The sequence below is a fragment of the Bos taurus genome, chromosome 16, assembly GCF_002263795.3.
Source record: "Bos taurus isolate L1 Dominette 01449 registration number 42190680 breed Hereford chromosome 16, ARS-UCD2.0, whole genome shotgun sequence".
NCBI classification, from domain to species: Eukaryota; Metazoa; Chordata; class Mammalia; order Artiodactyla; family Bovidae; genus Bos; species Bos taurus.
The window spans coordinates 72,188,883-72,207,388 of NC_037343.1; the positions used below are offsets into that span (position 1 = coordinate 72,188,883).

General features: G+C 43.3%; 1 protein-coding gene and 1 long non-coding RNA gene across 3 annotated transcripts in view; one reads left to right on the forward strand and one right to left on the reverse strand.

The window, feature by feature from the left end:
- Positions 1-1,156: 1,156 nt before the first annotated feature.
- LOC132342504 (uncharacterized) lies at positions 1,157-18,239 on the reverse strand. The gene is made up of 2 exons (XR_009490924.1): positions 18,083-18,239; positions 1,157-1,519 (listed from the first exon to the last, which is right to left on the reverse strand). It is a non-coding gene; the product is annotated as an uncharacterized lncRNA (long non-coding RNA).
- The window catches only part of KCNH1 (potassium voltage-gated channel subfamily H member 1), a 441,293-nt gene continuing 439,733 nt past the window's right edge, over positions 16,947-18,506 (forward strand). Inside the window, 1 exon segment of one of the 2 annotated variants that reach the window (NM_174372.2) lies at positions 16,947-17,224. In NM_174372.2, coding sequence (NP_776797.1) covers positions 17,146-17,224 — 79 coding nt within the window. In that variant the 5' untranslated portion in view covers positions 16,947-17,145. 2 annotated transcript variants of the gene reach the window in all.

Genomic DNA, 18,506 nt, shown 5'->3' on the forward strand with positions numbered 1-18,506 from the left:
TGAAATGTTAAGTGACTTACACTCTGGCATACTGTTAATCTATCATTTCCTGGTAAAGAGCACTTTATTTGAATGTTCAAGTTACTATCAACAAGACTATCTTAATCTACAGCATTTGACCTGTGCCATAAAATATTTGCTGTTAATACTATTGATTTTAAATTTCATTATAACTGGTTGTATGTCAATGTACATTTCTATTGTTACAGAATTTTTCAGTTTCCATTGTTTTGGAAAAGTTTCCTCTGAATGGCCATAGTTCTGTAGTGTGTGAATGAATCCAGCATGAAATGTGGCTGGGATAAGAGACTGTAAGATAGAGTGTGAAACAGACATTATTTCACTCTCTATATACCTGAAACATAAGAATCCACACATTATCATATTAATCAGCAATGTACATCATGCATAAATTAAAACACATTTATTTCTCCATCATACTGGTCCTCTAAAAAGCAAGCTATAATAATAGATGTCTAAACTCAAGCTTTAATATATGTTTTAGACATGGTCATTCAGATTTAGCAGTGACAGTAGCACAACAGCCTCATGTTCCTGTACCGTGCTGGAAGGCTCATTCCAATTGCATTGAGTAATTACTCTTATCTTTTCTTGTTACTTTTTTCCTTAACATATTTTTTAAAAAAAGTAGGGATCTTATTGGAAATGAAGAAACTTAGGTACTATTCAGAATCTGCATTTTGACAAAATCCCCAGCGAATCTAATATTAATTAACTTATTTTTGGGTAAATATGTGAGATTTAAAATTACCCTTAAATTGGTTCTACTTGACTCTAAAGCTTCTCTTTTCAACCACAAGGCTGATGTGACTCCAGTCAGAGGTTACCTTTCTTTTTTGCTCTTCAGTACAGCGTGCTGTGCTGTGCTCAGTCGTGTGCTCCTCTGCGACCACATGGACTGCAGCCCGCTAGGCTCCTCTGTCCATGGGATTTTCCAGGCAAGAATAATGGAGTGGGTTGCTACTTCCTACTCCAGGGGATCTTCCTGACCCACGGACTGAACCACTGTGCTACCTGGGAAACCTCTTCAGTGCTGAGTTAGCTTTAAATCAACTGTATCTGTCAGAGTGTTACTGAAAGAGTGCGTAGTGGGGTCTGGCTGCTCACCTCTCAAAAGGCAATAAACAGGCCAGACTGGCGATAAGGGAAGTTTGCCTTATTTCATATGCTGGCAATTGCAGATGGGGAGGGTGGTGGACATCTGTCCAAAGGCCCACTACCACCCCCTCCCCACAAGCAGGAGGTGAGAGTGTTTATAGACAGAATTGGTGGGAGGGCTACATGCCTAAACAGCACAGTCACTTCTAACAGTCATCTTCAAATTGATCATCAGTGATCTGACCAGCATTATCTTGGTTGTTTTAGGTACAGTTCATCTTCAGTTCCAGGATCCATTTGTTCCTATTTCTCTGCATCCAGGTCTCGGAATTGTGGCAGTTCATGTCCTGGGTACAGTCTGGTCATCATGTAGTTAACTTCTCCCCCTTGGGGTTTGTATCTGTAAGACAGATCACAGGGTATGGCTTGGAATATTATCCATAGTCCTTGAGAAGGAACTACAAGTCCTTGACTATGCTTAATGACTACATTACTATTAGTTGGTCTCCTTTGATTGTTTCTCTTTGTTTTCGTATTTTTCACTTCTCTAATTACTCTTATTCTTTGACTGAAGCTTTCCACAGGTGAAAGGCAGGCAAAAGACATGATTGGTGGTGGTGGGGGGGAGCAGGGCAAGGACCACAGGGTTCTGCTCTGTTTCAAGAGGGTCAGTATAAGTTGATTCTCAAAAAATGTGGTTAATAAGAAAGATGGTCCTCCCATGAATCATAGGAGAAAAATGCTGATGCTCCTCAGGAAACAATTCACACATCATTTCCCACTTCCCCCTGCACTAATGCTAAAATGATTGTTTAAATGCTGACAATATGTGAAAAGCTAATTTTAGTCATTCCCTCTCTGTTAGGAACTAGAAGTATGAAACCATGAATTGGTGATTTGAACAGCTGTCTTACCTTCTCTGCATCACTCTGTCGATCACAGCATTGCTCTCTGTCCTGGGTTTTATGACTTTATTTCCAATGGCCACATGTAAAATCATTTTCCCCATTCACAAACTAAGATGCCTGTAATCTGCAATTCTTCCTCTTTTGCCTTCCCAACCCCAACTGAGCACTTGATCACTTATTTTCACATCATTTCCTGCTCTAGGCATGCCTGTCTTGCCATGCTAGCAACCTCAGTGGCTCCCTATCATCTCCAAGATCAAGTAGAAACTTTATTCTTGGTTTAATGTATGTAACCCACATGTCAGTTGTAGATCTGTTACCCATCGACACCTAAAAAGTTCACCCCAAACCCCAGGAAGCCAAGTTCCTCTTCAAGATTTCCATGTCTCTGAATCTTTCACATGAATACTCTTATTTCTTGGCTTGGGTATTAGTGGATAGTGCTTCTGTGGCAACTCAGATATGTAATTCTGCTTGCTAAGTTCTACAAACACTTAAGGAAGCCCATAGATTTGGCCTTAGAATTATCTGACTCAAAGAGGATTTTTCAATTCCATTATATCACAAATCCCTTTTGAGCTAATTTTGCTTATCTGTCCAGTCTCATCTCCCTACCATGCCATGTGCTGTTTCCCATATCAACACACCACGTCCTTCCTCATTCTCCTATTTTAAGAACATGTTACTACTTTTTCTGAAAGCCCCTTTCCAGTCTCCCATAAAAAGATTATATATATATGAATTTATGCTTCTTACACAAATATAAAATAAAAGCACATCAAAGATTTTATGTAGCTCAGTTAATGAAGGAGCTAGTAAGATACTAGAACTAGTTCAAAGGAGAATCTAAAGAGTAGAAACATACCTAGCTCATTAGGAATAGTTAACTAAATTTCCTTCAAAAATGTTAAACTGGCTTATTCCACATTGGAGGAAGAGAATCAATTGAATTTCCATCAGAAAAGAATCCTTTTGTACATCTCTGGACAAGAATCATTTGCATTGCTATAGTTGTCTACAAATTACAGAGTTGTAAATAGCTCAAAGATCATGAAAGACACAAAGACCCCATAAACCAGACACCTTGGATGGATGTGCTAGACATTACCTGGTTTTCATTGAAGACATTCTGCAGTCTTTTGGGTTCATTTCTAAGGCTTTCATAATTTTTCTTTATATTGTCTTTCTACCATCTTCTGCTCCTCTTTTCCCCCATTTGGTTGATCCATGTTGGCCCCCAGTGGTTAACTCATTTCTTTCCAGACACTCCCAACTCATGTTTAATAGCCCATCAACAATTTTTTCAGAATAACTATAAGCTAAGCAATGGTTTGCAAAATGATTAATTTCTTTCTCCTTTTGAATAAAATCAGGAAAATATTTTCTTGTGCTTAGGCTTCTGGTGCCTGTAATGTTTCATGCAGCTGGGCATGGAGACTTGAACTAACTTTAACTTGTTGTTCAGTCGCTCAGTTGTGTCTGACTATGACCCCATGGACTGCAACACTCCAGGCAACACTCTCCATCACCACCTCCCGGAGCTTGCTCAAACTCATGTCCATTAAGTCAGTGATGTCATCCAACCATCTCGTCCTCTGTCATCCCCTTCTCCTTCTTTAACTGCTGCTGCTGCTGCTAAGTCGCTTCAGTTGTGTCCGACTCTGTGCGACCCCATAGACGGCAGCCCACCAGGCTCCCCCGTCCCTGGGATTCTCCAGGCAAGAACGCTGGAGTGGGTTGCCATTTCCTTCTCCAATGCATGAAAATGAAAAGGGAAAGTGAAGTTGCTCAGTTGTGTCCGACCCTCAGCGACCCCATGGACTGCAACCTACCAGGCTCCTCCGTCCATGGGATTTTCCAGGCAAGAGTACTGGAGTGGGTTGCCATTTCCTTCTCCAAAGTCCTGCTAAGTTGCTTCAGTCGTGTCTGACTCTGTGCGACCCCATAGATGGCAGCCCACCAGGCTCTGCTGTCCCTGGGATTCTCCAGGCAAGAATACTGGAGTGGGTTGATGCAGGGAGCCGGTGTGAGGACCTCCACCCATGGCAAAGGTCATGAGGAAGGAGGTTCGACATATACAAAGGCGGGATCGAGCCTCAGGAGTCCCCCTGGAAATTCTTGAGCATCTACCCCCAAAACCAGAGTCTGCCTACTTTACTACTTTGTGCTCTCACCTACACCTCTGACTTTACGGGGGGCTGTTCCCCACCACCTCTTTCGGAGAAGGAGTTAACCTAGAGCTCCAGTTAATAAAAACTCCTGGGCGTGACAAGAGTGTTTTAACCTACAAACTCCTCTTAAGGTTCTCTAGCCTGCCTGACAGGCTTGTCCGGCCACATATGATTGCTCACAGCCTCCCAACCGTGAGAGGCATGAGACGCTTTAAACCTTCTAAAAACAGGTTCCTTAGAAAAGTTAGAAAACCATTAGTATAAGTATAGTGGGTTGATTAGAAACTGTATTGGTGAAGGGTTTTTCATTTGTTGAGCCAATGTTTGTTGCTACGTCTCCACATCCCCTGCCCTTACACACATTAATGAATATATAGAAGAAATAAGTATTAACCTTTGATATTAATCACGTTAACCTTAGGCTAAGTAAATTCTTTCCTTAATTAAAATCCACTGCACCCTCACCCTATAGGAATGTAACTTTATCTGGTACTTTCGGAAGGTGAAGTCTTTTTTAAGAATAATCACCCCTGGAGAAATAAGTGTCCTGGTTGACTGACTGCTGTCACAAGGAGAGGGTCATAAATTGTCAGCAGGCCCCCTGGCCAGAAGATGATGTAACACCCCTAAGACCTCTGTATACATTTGTATGAAGCACCTGACTTTGATAAAAGTCAGGACTGCTGACCCCGCATGACTTTTGCATAACATCTCAGTGTATAAAAGTAGACCATGGAAAATAAAGAATTGGGATCAGTTTCTCGAAATACTGGTCTCCCCATGTCGCGCTCTCTCTCAAACTCTGGCTGAGTTTCCATCTGGAGCGCGGAGCCCGCCATGCTTACTAATTATGCCTGGGCTTCTAAGATCCAACCGGGGAGGCCTCAGTGTCTCCTCTCCTTCAGGAGAACGGAAGGACTCCTGTGGCCTATGTAAGTGGTGCAAGCTTCTTGTCTTGAAGTTTTATTGGTTTCCGCGTAAACCAAGCTACTCAGCCTCTTTTCTCCACTGAATTTTCCTGCTGAGCTATCCTCATTCTATTACTCTTTATATCTCTAATTAATATCTAATTGAAGTTATTGTATCCTGATCCTCGCCGACATTGTCCCCGCTTCAAACTCCCTGGATCAGCCGGGGCTGGACCTCGGCAGGTGGCTCCTTCTCTTTAACTACTTGTACAGTTTCTTAATATATATTCCCAGGTCTTAGACTTCAATTTCTTCTTTGTGACTTTGGAAAGTTGCTGCTGCTGCTGCTAAGTCGCTTCAGTCGTGTCCAACTCTGTGTGATACCATAGACGGCAGCCCACCAGGCTCCCCCGTCCCTGGGATTCTCCAGGCAAGAACACTGGAGTGGGTTGCCATTTCCTTCTCCAATGCATGAAAGTGAAAAGTGAAAGTGAAGTCGCTCAGTGATGTCTGACTCTTCTCGACCCCATGGACTGTAGCCTACCAGGCTTCTCCGTCCATGGGATTTTCCAGGCAAGAGTAGTGGAGTGGGTTGCCATTTCCAGTTTAAATAGTACTCTCTTTAACAAAGAAGGTAACAGCAAAAGAAACCTTGAGAGATCCCATTTTCTCTGTCATGTTACATTTATATGGATGCATATTCTCCAAATGGTTCTCCTCTGCCTTATATATTCATTTAATTGCTCTAATAATAAGATTTTGGTTGAATTTTCCATAATTCTCAGAATACTAAAGAAGTCATTCTCTGACATTTGGTTCACAGGTTGAAACAACTCTCTGGCGTTTAACTTTTGTCATTTCTGTGTTTATGTCTTTCTAAATGTGAACTACTTGGAGAACCTTAGATGGTTTGGTTTATGTTCCTCTTCACTTTCTTCCTTATTGGGACGCTGCAGTCCATGGGGTCACAAAGAGTCGGACACGACTGAGAGACCGAAATGACTGAGTCCAAAGCATCCATCCCCACCCCATTTCCTTTTTTAATCCTGAAAGAATAAATTCCATGTGTGAAGACTAGCCATGTTTTTCTGCAAGTGGTCATACCCAGAAATACTGATTTAGCATTTGATACTAGACTGAGTTTCAGTACTATGGAAATCACACTGAATCTTCGAGCCCCCTATAGGTCATGTCACACATCTTGATCTGTTTCTTACTCATTGATCTATTCATGATCTTTACCAGCAGTATAACCACATAGCAGATCCTCTGATGGCTTTGTGTGTCATATTTGATGAAGATATTTGGTTGATTAAAGTTGATATTAGACTTAATTTTTTTTAGGATTCTTTCAAACAATTTTTTTGGGGAGAAGGAAATGGCAATCTACTCCAGTATTTACTAGCAACCCACTCCAGTAAATCGCATGGACAGAGGAGCCTGGCAGGCTGAGGTTCATGAGGTTGCAAAAGGGTCTGACATGACTTAGAGACTAAACAACAGCAACTTTTTATAGGCTCCAATTCTACCAATGAACAGAGGAAGTCAACTGGAAGAGGAAATATCAAAGGATCTTTTGAGAAGGCTGAGAACAATGAAGACAGCCCCTCAACTTAGCATAAAGAACCCATCGCCAGGGTCCCATGATGGAAAGTAATATTGATAGTTCATGTTTCCTGTGATATGAACCTACTCTAAATCATTCCCTTATAGCACCAAGTAAATAAAGGCAAGTGAAAATTATCTATGTTTTAAGATACAAAATAATGTGTTTATTATTTTTGCCAGTCTCACCCAACTAGATTTAGCTCCTTGATAGCAGAATATTTCTTTTCTTCACTGTTGTATCTCCAGAACCTAGAGCTATTCATGCACCTGCTTAAACTTTGATTCCTGCAGACTGTTCACACGATAAAGTGAACTTTAAAGTTCTAAATGCTAGACTTAGCATGACAACAAAGCTTTTCCTGACCTGGCCTTGATCTGGTTTTCGACCCTTTCCTCCCTACCTTGCTTGGGCAGCAACACTGTCACATCTTTGTGCTCATTGCTTTGGTTTTACTTCTGTTTGTATTTTGGTCCTCGGGGAATTCTTTTCATTTCATGTGAAAGTTAGTCAATTAAAAGCATACACACACACACACACACACACACACACATATATATATATACACACATATATATATGTATGTATATGTATAACTGAATCACTTTGCTGTATACCTAAAACTAACACAATGTTGTTAATCAACTATGCTCCAATATAAACTAAAAATTAAGAAAATGTAAATATATATATACACGTAGTATGTTGTGCATATATATAATATATACAAAACTTCATCATTTATTAATTTTATTCAGAATTTTTTGATATTTGTGATAGGATGGTTTTGCAGTATTCCCCAAATCCGAAGTCTTACTATGTCCTTTTCCATCTCCCTCTGTTGTAAACATTTCTGTGTTCCAAGTGAGACTTTTTTAAACCATCACAAGATCGATTCTGTTTTGTTTTTATCTGATATAAGTGTTTATTTTAATAAGAAAATTTAGGTGGTGCTAGTGGTAAAGAAGGAGAAGGCAATATCACCCCACTCCAGTACTCTTGCCTGGAAAATCCCATGGATGGAGGAGCCTGGTGGGCTGCAGTCCATGGGGTCGCTAAGAGTCAGACATGACTGAGCGACTTCACTTTCACTTTTCACTTTCATGCATTGGAGAAGGAAATGGCAACCCACTCCAGTATTCTTGCCTAGAGAATCCCAGGGACCGGGGAGCCTGGTGGGCTGCCGTCTATGGGGTCGCACAGAGTCGGACACGACTGAAGTGACTTAGCAGTAGCAGTGGTAAAGAACCCACCTGCCAATGCAGGAAACTTAATAGATATGGGTTTGATCCCTGGGTTGGGAAGATCCCCTAGAGGAGGGCATGGAAACACACTCCATTATTCTTACCTGGAAAATTCCATGGACAGAGGAGCCTGGTGGGCTACATACAGCTGATGGGGTTGCAAAGAGTCGGACACAACTGAAGCAATTACGTGTGCACGTCTGCGGGCTCGCACACACACACACATGCATTGCGATTACTGACATATTTTGGGGCATTTCTGCCACTTTTAATGTATATTTTAATCTACCATATTAATTCTTTACATCTTTTTGCTCTTTACGTGGCATATTTTGATTTAATTATATTTTCTTTATGCCCATTCTTATTTCCCCTCACTGGTCTGAAAGTTTTAAATTTTCTAACAGAGTCTAAAATTTAGCAGTCTTGCTATTAGAAGACAAAGATTTTGAAACATTTCAGTTTCCATTATTCATTCCACTGTTATCAAGTATTTTACTGTCACCGTATTTTTAACACTTCTCTAATTTATCTGTTATCATCCTCACTATTTCTGCTGCTTCTAAGTCCTTCAGTCGTGTCCGACTCTATGTGACCCCATAGACGGCAGCCCACCAGGCTCCCCCATCCCTGGGATTCTCCAGGCAAGGACACTGGAGTGGGTTGCCATTTCCTTCTCCAAAGCATGAAAGTGAAAAGTGAAAATGAAGTCGCTCAGTCGTGTCTGACCCTCAGTGACGCCATGGACTGCAGCCTTCCAGGCTCCTCTGTTTATGGGATTTTCCAGGCAAGAGCACTGGAGTGGGGTGCCATCGCCTTCACTATTTCTAGAAGTCAACATTTATTTGTGTCTACTACCATGTTTTTACCAGTTTATCTGTCATTATTGCATCATGTAATCCACTTTTTTTCTTCTAGTTCTTTTTTTCCTAATTCTTAACTAGTTCTTTCAGCAAATGTCCATAAGTTTTAGCCTGTCTCTGTTAATGTCTTTACTTTATCCCCCCTTTAAAATGGTTCAGATGGATATGAAAAAAATTCAAAAACACAGAAAATTTGAAAGACTTGTACAGTGAACACTTACATAGCAACCATACAGATTCTACTGTCATTACATTGTGATGTTTTTGTTTTATCGTGTCTATTTATCTTATTTTTTGATGCATTTCACAATAAGTTGTAGACATCCATATACTTTACTCCTAAATGATTAGCCTGAATATAACTAGCTAGGGTTCAATATGTAGAGTTTCTTTTTTGAAATAAAATATGCAGAATGCATAAAACTCAAATGTATCATTTTTTGAGTTTTGACAAATCATATACACGCATAACCCACACTTTCATGAAGATATAGAATGTTGCTATTACTCCCGAAAATTTCATCATGTCCCTCCCTAGGCAATGCTCAGTATCCCCCCTGAGAGACAAATAATGTTCTGATTTCTTTTTCACCTCGTGTGCTTGTTCTAGAACTCTGTATGAATGAAATAACATACCATATACTCTTTAGTCTAAGGCTTTTTCACTCAATGTAATGTGTTGAGATTCTTCTGCGTTGTTTGCCTTTAACTGTAGTTTGTTTCATTTTGTTACTCTGCAGTATTCTATCGTATTGGTATACCATGGTTTGTTTATTTATTCTGCTGGTGACGGACACATGCTGCTTTTAGTCTTTGACTGTTATGAATGAAGCAGATACAAACAAATCTTTTTTGAATGTATGTGGAATTTCTGGGGTGTGGGATGGGTTAATGGTTATCGATAGTTTTGTAAGAAACTGCCAGGCTATTTCCAAAGTGATTTTAAAAAATCATTTCAGACTCTCACAGCAATGTTTGAGAGTTCTGTTGGCTCCACATCCTTGTCAACATTTTGCTCTGTCAGTCTTTTGAAGTTTAGCCATCGTGTTGGGAACCACTGGCATATTCCATCATTTTTAACTCTCTTGTTAGATTGAGATGTCAATATCATCTTCACATTGTTGTAGATGATCTATTTTTTCCTATGATAATTTTCAAGATTTCCTCTTTTCCTTTTACGCTCTGGAGTGTCACTTCTATATGTCTAGGTTTGGATTTGTTTTCATTTATCCTGCCTTTTCAATCTGAGAGTTTAATTGTGAGATATTTGATTTCTTTAATTCTGGAAAATTTATTCTCATTGTCCCTTTGAATATTGCTTCTTCTCCATATATGTTTTTATTCCTTAGAGGATTCTTTTTAGATGTATGTTTGAGCCTTTCACTCCATCCACTTATCATTTACATTCCCTATCTGTTTATTTCTCTAGGCTATGTTCTGTGTAATTTCCTTTCCAGCTAATTGGGTCTAGACTACTGAATAATATACCCCAGGGAGTTTTTGTTTCCATGACTGTTTTAAATTTTGTTTAATTTTGATCAAAATCTGCCTGTTTTTTTGTCATAGTGTCTTATTTTCACCCTAAGGTTTATATTTCTTTCTTATTCTCTGAATATATAAAATACACATTTTAAAGTCTCAACTTGCTGCAACCTGCCTTGTTTCTCAGTTGCTGTTTTCTCCAATTTTTTATTTGACTTCATTTATGATGTAGAATTATTTTTGGTATGATTTATAATTATGTCTGTATGCTTTCTCTTGGGGGTAATTTTTATCAGTTGGATCTTAAGGTATATTGGTTGGTATATGTTTTTCCTGCAGTGGCAGTTTCTTACTGGTTTCTGATGGGGCTATGTGACATTTCTGTATAAATTTCTTAGCACAAGATTCCACACTGTGAGGGTAGCTGGGAGAATCCTGTCCCATTAATGTGGAAGACTGAGTGGTCTAGGAGTTCCGATTTGTGAAGGTTTACTGTTTCCACCCATGTTCTGGACCAGCTGAGAGCTCAGGCTTGTAGGTTCTATTTTTCCAGGTTCCTGGGTCCAGCGGAGACTCAGCTCCAGTTTCCCCACCATGAATGGGGCCTCTGTCCTCAGAACCGTCACACCAATACCAAAACTGGACACCCTAAGGAGCATTTCTTTGGAGGTTACACTCCCCTGCTGCTCCCCATGTATTCCCACAACTGCAATGGATTCCTGCCTATTTTTGACTTGTTTTGATCTTGGCAGTATATTGAAGATAAGCTTAAAAACGATTTATTTGGCATTTCTCTATGTTTGAGTTAGAAGGGCAATTTTTACTAGCTCAGTCTGCTATCTGGATTGTAACTGTCTAATTGTTCTTTAAAACCATTGTAATATGGCTTTGTCCCCACTATTCCATTGAAAATATTTCCACTAAGGTGTCAAAAGACCAACTGATCATTCTGTCCCAGGGACATTCTCCAGTTTTTACAGCAACACACCGAGTTCAATCCCTGGTTGGGGAACTAAGATCCCAGATGTCACACAAGAATAAATAAATAAATCTGGGCTTCCCTGGTGGCTTCATGATAAAGAATCTGCCTGCAATGCAGGAGCCTCAGGAGACATGGGCTTGATCCCTGGGTCAGGAAGATCCCCTGGAGAAGGGAATGGCAACCCAATATTCCTGCCTGGAGAATTCCATGGACTGCAGAGCCTGGCGGGCTACAGTCCATAGGGTTGCCAAGAGTCAGGCATGACTGAAGCAGCTTAGTACCTACATACATATGCATATGATGGTGTTCATTACTCTTCCCAGTTAAAGACTTCTCTCATGGCTTATCCCTACTTTCTAGGTTGCTCCTTCTCACTCTCTTTTGAAGGCTATAAGCTAGTGATTTTCAATCTCTGGCTCTCCCTAGATGTTTCTCTTGGGCTCTGCGCTTGTGCGTCCAACTGCCTACTCTTGATGAATTCCCACTTCACTTCTGGCTTCTAGGAGCAGGGGCCATGGCAGATGAATATCTTCTAAAGGAGTGTGATCTGTGGGACTCCAAGACTTTTGGGGAGAGACAAGTCTCAGTGAAGAGAAGGAAAGTCTTCGGTGCGAAGATCAAGCTGAAATGTAGTTTGTGGACAAAGACAGCAGGGTTTGGAGGACACAACTGAGAGAGGAAAGTAGCTGAAAGCAGAGAAATCATAAAGAAGCTAAGTACTCACTGATTCCTGAGCTTCATGGGGGCAGGTTCACAACCCTCTTTTCACCCTTAGAACCTATTCCAGCATCTGGTGTATGCTAGACTCTGAGCGAATGTTTGCACAATAAAATGAGACAGTTGTAAATAGTTTTCATTATTTTCCATGAGAGGGATGTGATAAAATACCTTGTTCTTTTTTGATAGGAGGAAATGAGAAAGAAGGATAATAGGCTTTGGGCATTTAGAAAGATATAATCCAGTTCTGCAAATGTTTAAAAATGCCTATTGGGTTAGCCAGAGTTGAGCGTAGCACCTACATCAGTGTGACACCCTCCAGTCAATTAGATTCATAGGCTACAATTCTTATGGAGGCAGGTTTTCTCCTTTTTCCCAGCACTTGGTGGAGGTAGGTGTCCATAATACAGAATATGCCTGTGTATGTGCTCAGTCGAGTCCAACTCTTTGTGACCCATGGACTGTAGCCCACCAGGCTCCTCTGTCCATGGAATTTTCCAGGCAAGAATACTGGAGAGGGTGTACTCCTCCATTTACTCCTCCAGGGGATTTTCCTGACCCAGGGATCAAATCCATATCTCCTATGTCTCCTGCATGGGCAGGAGGTTTCTTTACCACTGAGCCACCTGGGAAGCCCCATAATACAGAACAGATCTTTCCAATGGATATGGCCTCCCCAACACATTTCCTGTACATCTATTGGACAATATGTTTTGCGAACAGAAATTACGTGTAATAAATCAGTCACTGGGTCATAGAAGCTGAAATTTCCCATGCATGCTGCATATTCCCCCTCTTTTAGATATTTCACTCATGGTGGCCAGGTAGGTGAAGTCCCTTCTGGGTTCAGTTTCTCCTGTTGATGCTTATTCTTTTCTGCAGAGGAAACACCCTTGTTTGCCCATTCTTCCTCTGAGAACTTCCAGGGCTCATGGGCGACTCTCCTATGTTTGAGAGGTTCTGGGCTTTTGAATCTGTTTCTTATACTTCATGGTCTTATTGAAAGGAAAAAATGTAATTCTTGTCTTTGCATGATGCCATCTTCCCCCCTCACCCTACTCCTGGTGTGTGGTACTGTCTTCCTCTTCATTTGATACATATTTTTTGTTTGGCTTTGAGATTTTTCTGTCCTCTCCCAAACTCTTTTCCCAGCCATTCTGTAGAGCTCTATCTCCATGCTCTCTCTGTAGTGTCGCCATCGCTGTGAACTACTTTTGTGAACTCATCAATTATACCATGGCTCAATTATATATATGAAAACAAAGATTGGTGAAGTTCATCTGTGTTTCAGCTCACCATCTATTGTATGATACAGACAAAGCACGTGTTATAATCCAGGGGAAACCACAATACTGAGGGCATAGGGAAGGAAGACCACTGAGACACTGGTTAGAGACAGTGGTATACAATTTTAGAAGTTTTCATTTCGGACTCTGTATTGTTCTTGGTAGACGTTCTAGACAGAGGTAGCCCACTTCCTGCAGAGAGGGACAGAGGCAGTCTAATTGGAGCTCTGGTCCCAGTTATTTAAAGTTGTTCCTTTGAATAAAAAGTGGCTTTGCCTGTTATATAAGAATATAGAGGTACATTGCTGTACTGTGACTCTTTTACAAAGGTGTTAGCAGTGTTGACAAATTTGTAAGATTAAAGTTTGTTCTAGCTGACTTTCCTACATTATAGTGCTAGATCTCAGACAGAACTTTAAGCTGAGCAGCTCCTGGAAGTGAATACAGAGTAGGGAACAAAAGGTGGGAAGTAAGAGGCAAGGAGCATAATATACTGTACTGTCTAGCCAGTCCCAACAAAGAGGGTGTGTTTACTGAACACATGCAACCTAGGCCTGCGAATAGCAAAGAGAACCCGGGCAAGGCGGAACACAGCTTTATTCCTACAGTCAGGCAGTGTTGAGGGTCGGCCAAGGGAATGCGGGGCAGAGGATGTGTTTGTTTTTGTAGATGCCATGAGATATCCTCACGCTGAGTAGAGATAATGGTTAAAGATTTCTGACTGTTTAAATGATGTTTTAGGTCTTTTAATCTTTTCAAGGGTGCCACTAAAAGTGACAGTATTCAAATTGGTGCCAATACACACACACGCGCACACATGCGCACACACACACACACACAGTGCGTGCTGAGAACCACAGTAGTAGTAGTAGTACGTCTGAAATTAAAAATGGAAGATATCTCTGCCCCTTTTTCTTATCAGGTAGCCTGCCACAGCTTTAACATCCCTCACCTTAAATGAACATCATCTGTTTCCTTTATACCCGAGCCCTGGAACACGAGAGCTCATTAAAATCTGAGAAATTTTATTAACTCTCTCTGATAGCTCCCCCGTCCCACCCATTCTTTTCTTTATCTTCCTTTCACAAGCAGGATTATGAGGTTGCTTGACAGATTTAATATCATTATGAAAAATCTCCCCTTGGGCCTGCAGTAGATTACATAACCTTAAGAGCCTTATTCAAACAAATTGATTCAAATGAAGTAGGCAGACACCTCCGAACCAACTCAGCATCAATACATCTCCAAGTTCTCATTCCACACTGCTTGTTATCTCATTTGTAATAGAGCAAAGAACCACTAGACGGAGCTAGGGTTTAAGAAATCACTGCTCTGAGCTGGGTGATGGATGTGCCTGGTAGAATCTTACCTTGTGGAAGAAGTATATCATTACTGGTTCCAAGGCCCAAGCAAGCCTTCCCTAACTGCCAAAAGCTACCATCCATCCACTTTGTGTCTCCACAAGGTGAGACACAGGATGATGTCTGTAACGGCCTGATTTATTTGGTCACTCTAATGATGACATCTGACTGTGGTATACTACTCTACAATTTAGGGGGCTCTCCCCAATCAATAGGAGAAGGCAATGGCACCGGACTCCAGTACTCTTGCCTGGAAAATCCCACACACGGAGGACCCTGGTGGGCCACAGTCCATGGGGTCGCTAAGAGTCGGACATGACTGAGCGACTTCACTTTCACTTTTCACTTTCCTGCATTGGAGAAGGAAATGGCAACCCAGCAACCCACTCCAGTGTTCTTGCCTGGAGAATCCCAGGGACAGGGGAGCCTGGTGGGCTGCCGTCTATGGGGTGGCACAGAGTCGGACACGACTGAAGTGACTTAGCAGCAGCAGCAGCAGCAGCCCCTAATCAATCACATTTGATCTTCAAGGCATCTCTGAGAGATTGCTGGACAAGAATTAGTTCCTCTATTTGAGAGATGAATAAACTGAGAAGGTATCTACAAAATATTAGGATGCGTCAGGATGGTTAACCTGGACAGCTGAGGTTGCACAGTCAGTTTTTTGCCTCTTACATTCTTGTGTTAACTGTTGCTTGTCCCAGCATGAAACTGACTAAGAAACAATCAACTCATTCTTTTTATGGGGCAGTTCTTTAGTCTCTGGTCATACACTCTCTGGAGACAGTGAAAAAAACAGATAAAGCCCATGTGCCGGTAAAAATCTCCTAAAACAGTCTGAGCTCCTGCCCAGAAATCTTGAGTTGATGTAATTCTTCTTATACCAGGAGGCAGGTGTGAAGATCAACACAGCATCCTGAACATGGTGGCCCATCCATCAAGTCAAGGCTGTGCTTTTCAAAAATTAATTCATTTTTTATTGAAATTTTAATTTTGTATTGGAGTGTGCCTAATTAACAATGTTGTGACGGTTCCAGGTGGACAGCTAAGGGCCTCAGCCATACATATACATGTATCCATTCTCCTCCAAATTCCTCTCCCATTCGGTGCACCACGTAACATCCATCAGAGTTTCCTGTGCTGTACAGTAGGTCCTTGTGGGTTATCCATTTTAAATATAGCAGTGTGCCTGTCAAGGCTGCAGTTTTTGCGTTTTTGTGTGCTAAGTCACTTAATAGTGTTCAACTCTTTGTGACCCCATGGACTGTAGCCCACCAGGCTCCTCTGTCCATAGGATTCTCCAGGCAAGAATACCGGAGTGGGTTGCCATGCCCTCCTCCAGGAGATCTCCCTGGCCAGGGGATCAAACCCATGTCTCCTGCATTGGCAGGCGAGTTGTTTACTACTAGCTCCACCTGGGAAGTCCTCTGCGGTTTTTAATTGATGTCAAATGCCTGGGGAAGCTGCCCACCCCAACCCCAATCTCCAAGCATTTGCCCTCAGGGACAAGCCCCATCCCGCCTGTTTAGATGTTTGTCAGACAGCTTGGTTGTTTCCTAATCTTACACACTGATCATAACAGGTTGTGATTCTGCTAACAAACAAACAGAACACCTTTCTGTAAATATACATGTATTTTCTTGGTCTTTGCTAAAATATTCACTGGATAAGAGTGGAAATGGAGACAGTCAGCCCGCAAACTTGTCAAATGTCTGGAGCGTGCGTTTTTGACTTTAGGTTATCTTTAAAAGCAACCCAAGACAGCTGTTCTGAAATCCAACCAGTCACTCTGCAAGCCTGAGCCCTTAAGTACTTCATTAATTAATGGTCAAACACTGGCTTCAGAATGCAGGTGGGGTAACTTTCACAAACGAGGCTAAGAGACCCTAGGGGGCCAGCAGGAAAGGGTTTCAAGAGTTTTAGAGGTCCCAAGGGTTCCGGCCTGGAACGGAGCAAGGGAAGAGAGGTACAGTGCCACGTTCCTCCAAGATTCCCTGCGACCTCGTTGGGAGTGAACCCTCAGAGAGACAGCAGCTCCAACGTTCCCCTCGCCACCCAACCCAAGGCGCGCCTTGAGCACGTTTCCCGGCTGTGCCCAGAGCGCGGCGCTGCCCGTCCAGCCTTAGCCCGCCGCGGCGCTCGGCTTCCCAGCCGCTGCGGGAGCGCCCCGCTCGGTCTCCCGCAGGCCGGCGGGGGACACAGGCCCTGTAGGGGGCGCCGCGGGCCCGGTTGCGGCGGCTCCCCCCCGCCCACCCGGAGGCGGCTGCGGCGCGGCGAGCCCCGCGCGAGTACACAGCGAGGCGGGCAGCGGGGAGGGAGGCGCGAAGAGGGCGCGAGGGTGGCAGCCGGAGGGAGCCGCCGCCGCCCCTGCCCGCCCGGGTCCGCGTGGAGCGCATGGGGCGCTTCCAGCCGGGATCGCTTGCGGGCCCCGCGCCCAGCTTGAGGCTGCCGTGAGTCGCCGTGCCGGGACGCCCCCCAGACCCCGAGCTGCCGGGAGGATGACCATGGCTGGGGGCAGGAAGGGACTGGTGGCCCCGCAAAACACGTTTCTGGAGAATATTGTCCGGCGGTCCAATGGTAAGAGGTGCATTCGGATTTGACACCCCGGCTTTTTATCCGTGCCTTTATTGCAGACGCCTCCCGCCGCTCGGCACCAGCAGACGCAGCAGAACCCCGGGGCTCTGCTGGGAGCCGCGGTTCGGGGCTGACTCCCGGGGGATGGGAAGGGTGGGTAGAGTGGGGTGGGGTCTAATGGGTCTCTATCCCAAGAGGAGAGCTCTCCTGGGGTCGCTTTTGGGGGCCTTTCGCGCGCCTTCTCAGTCTCCTCTCCCGGGAGTGTGACAGCTGATGAGCAAAGTCCCGGGAAAAGTGATGGGAAGCTGATCGCGGCAGAAACGGCAGCGCCTTCCCCATAGGTACTGTTCGCCCCTCCGTTAAGGCTCTCTGGGTTCTCTGGCCGCTGCCTGCGGCGTCGCCTCCCCCCGGAGAGAGCCCCAGGAGAGACCGGCACCTCCGAGTCCCGGTCCCGAGGGATAGGAGGATGCTGCTGCTTCTACCTCCCACCCAGGCAGCTGAAAAGTCCGAGGGGTAGGGACGTGGGAACCTAGGGACGTGCTGCAGGCTGTCGGATTCCACCTCCTCACCCACCCACACCCTTCGAAGTTAAGGCTCATGAAGGGCAGAGTTTCCTGAACTCGAGTGCAAAGTGGAGGGGCGCACGTATAAACCTGTCATCGTTTCTCTCTTCCAAACCACAGCAGTGTTTTATAACTCTTGCTCCCCTGTACATTCTCAAACTCACCCAAACTGTAAATGTATCGATAAACCAGAGCTCCAGCCCCTCTCTTTCCCAGTGGCATTAAGATGACATGAGGTGGTGGAAAGTCCTAGGAGCAGGGATAGAATGCAATAATTTCAAACGCCTTTAGTACTCACAGCAGAGCTTCCAGGGTAAAGCGCTTACAGGGCAGTTGGAAGAGCTCAGCAGTTGGAAGATGCAGTGCACAGCCTTTCATCAAACAGGCTAAAATGACAGAGGACAAGCCTAGAGACGTTCTATACAGGCTCCTGGTCCCCTCTCCTTCCAGAGACAAATGACATTCTGTTGGGAGGAGGTGAAGAGCCAACTCAGGAAATGGGTTTTTAAAATGTGTAAATATCACTGTTGCCGAGCCTGCAGGAAATTGTGTTAAAACTCTGCACTTCTATTAGGATTTAGTTTGGGATTCAGGGGAAGGGCATGAAAGTGACTTATGCTACTAGAAAATACTCTATAATTAAAAACAGATTTAAATTTATCTTCTAATAAATAACTTATCAACTGGGATAGCAAATCATCATGTATTATTCAGGCACTTTT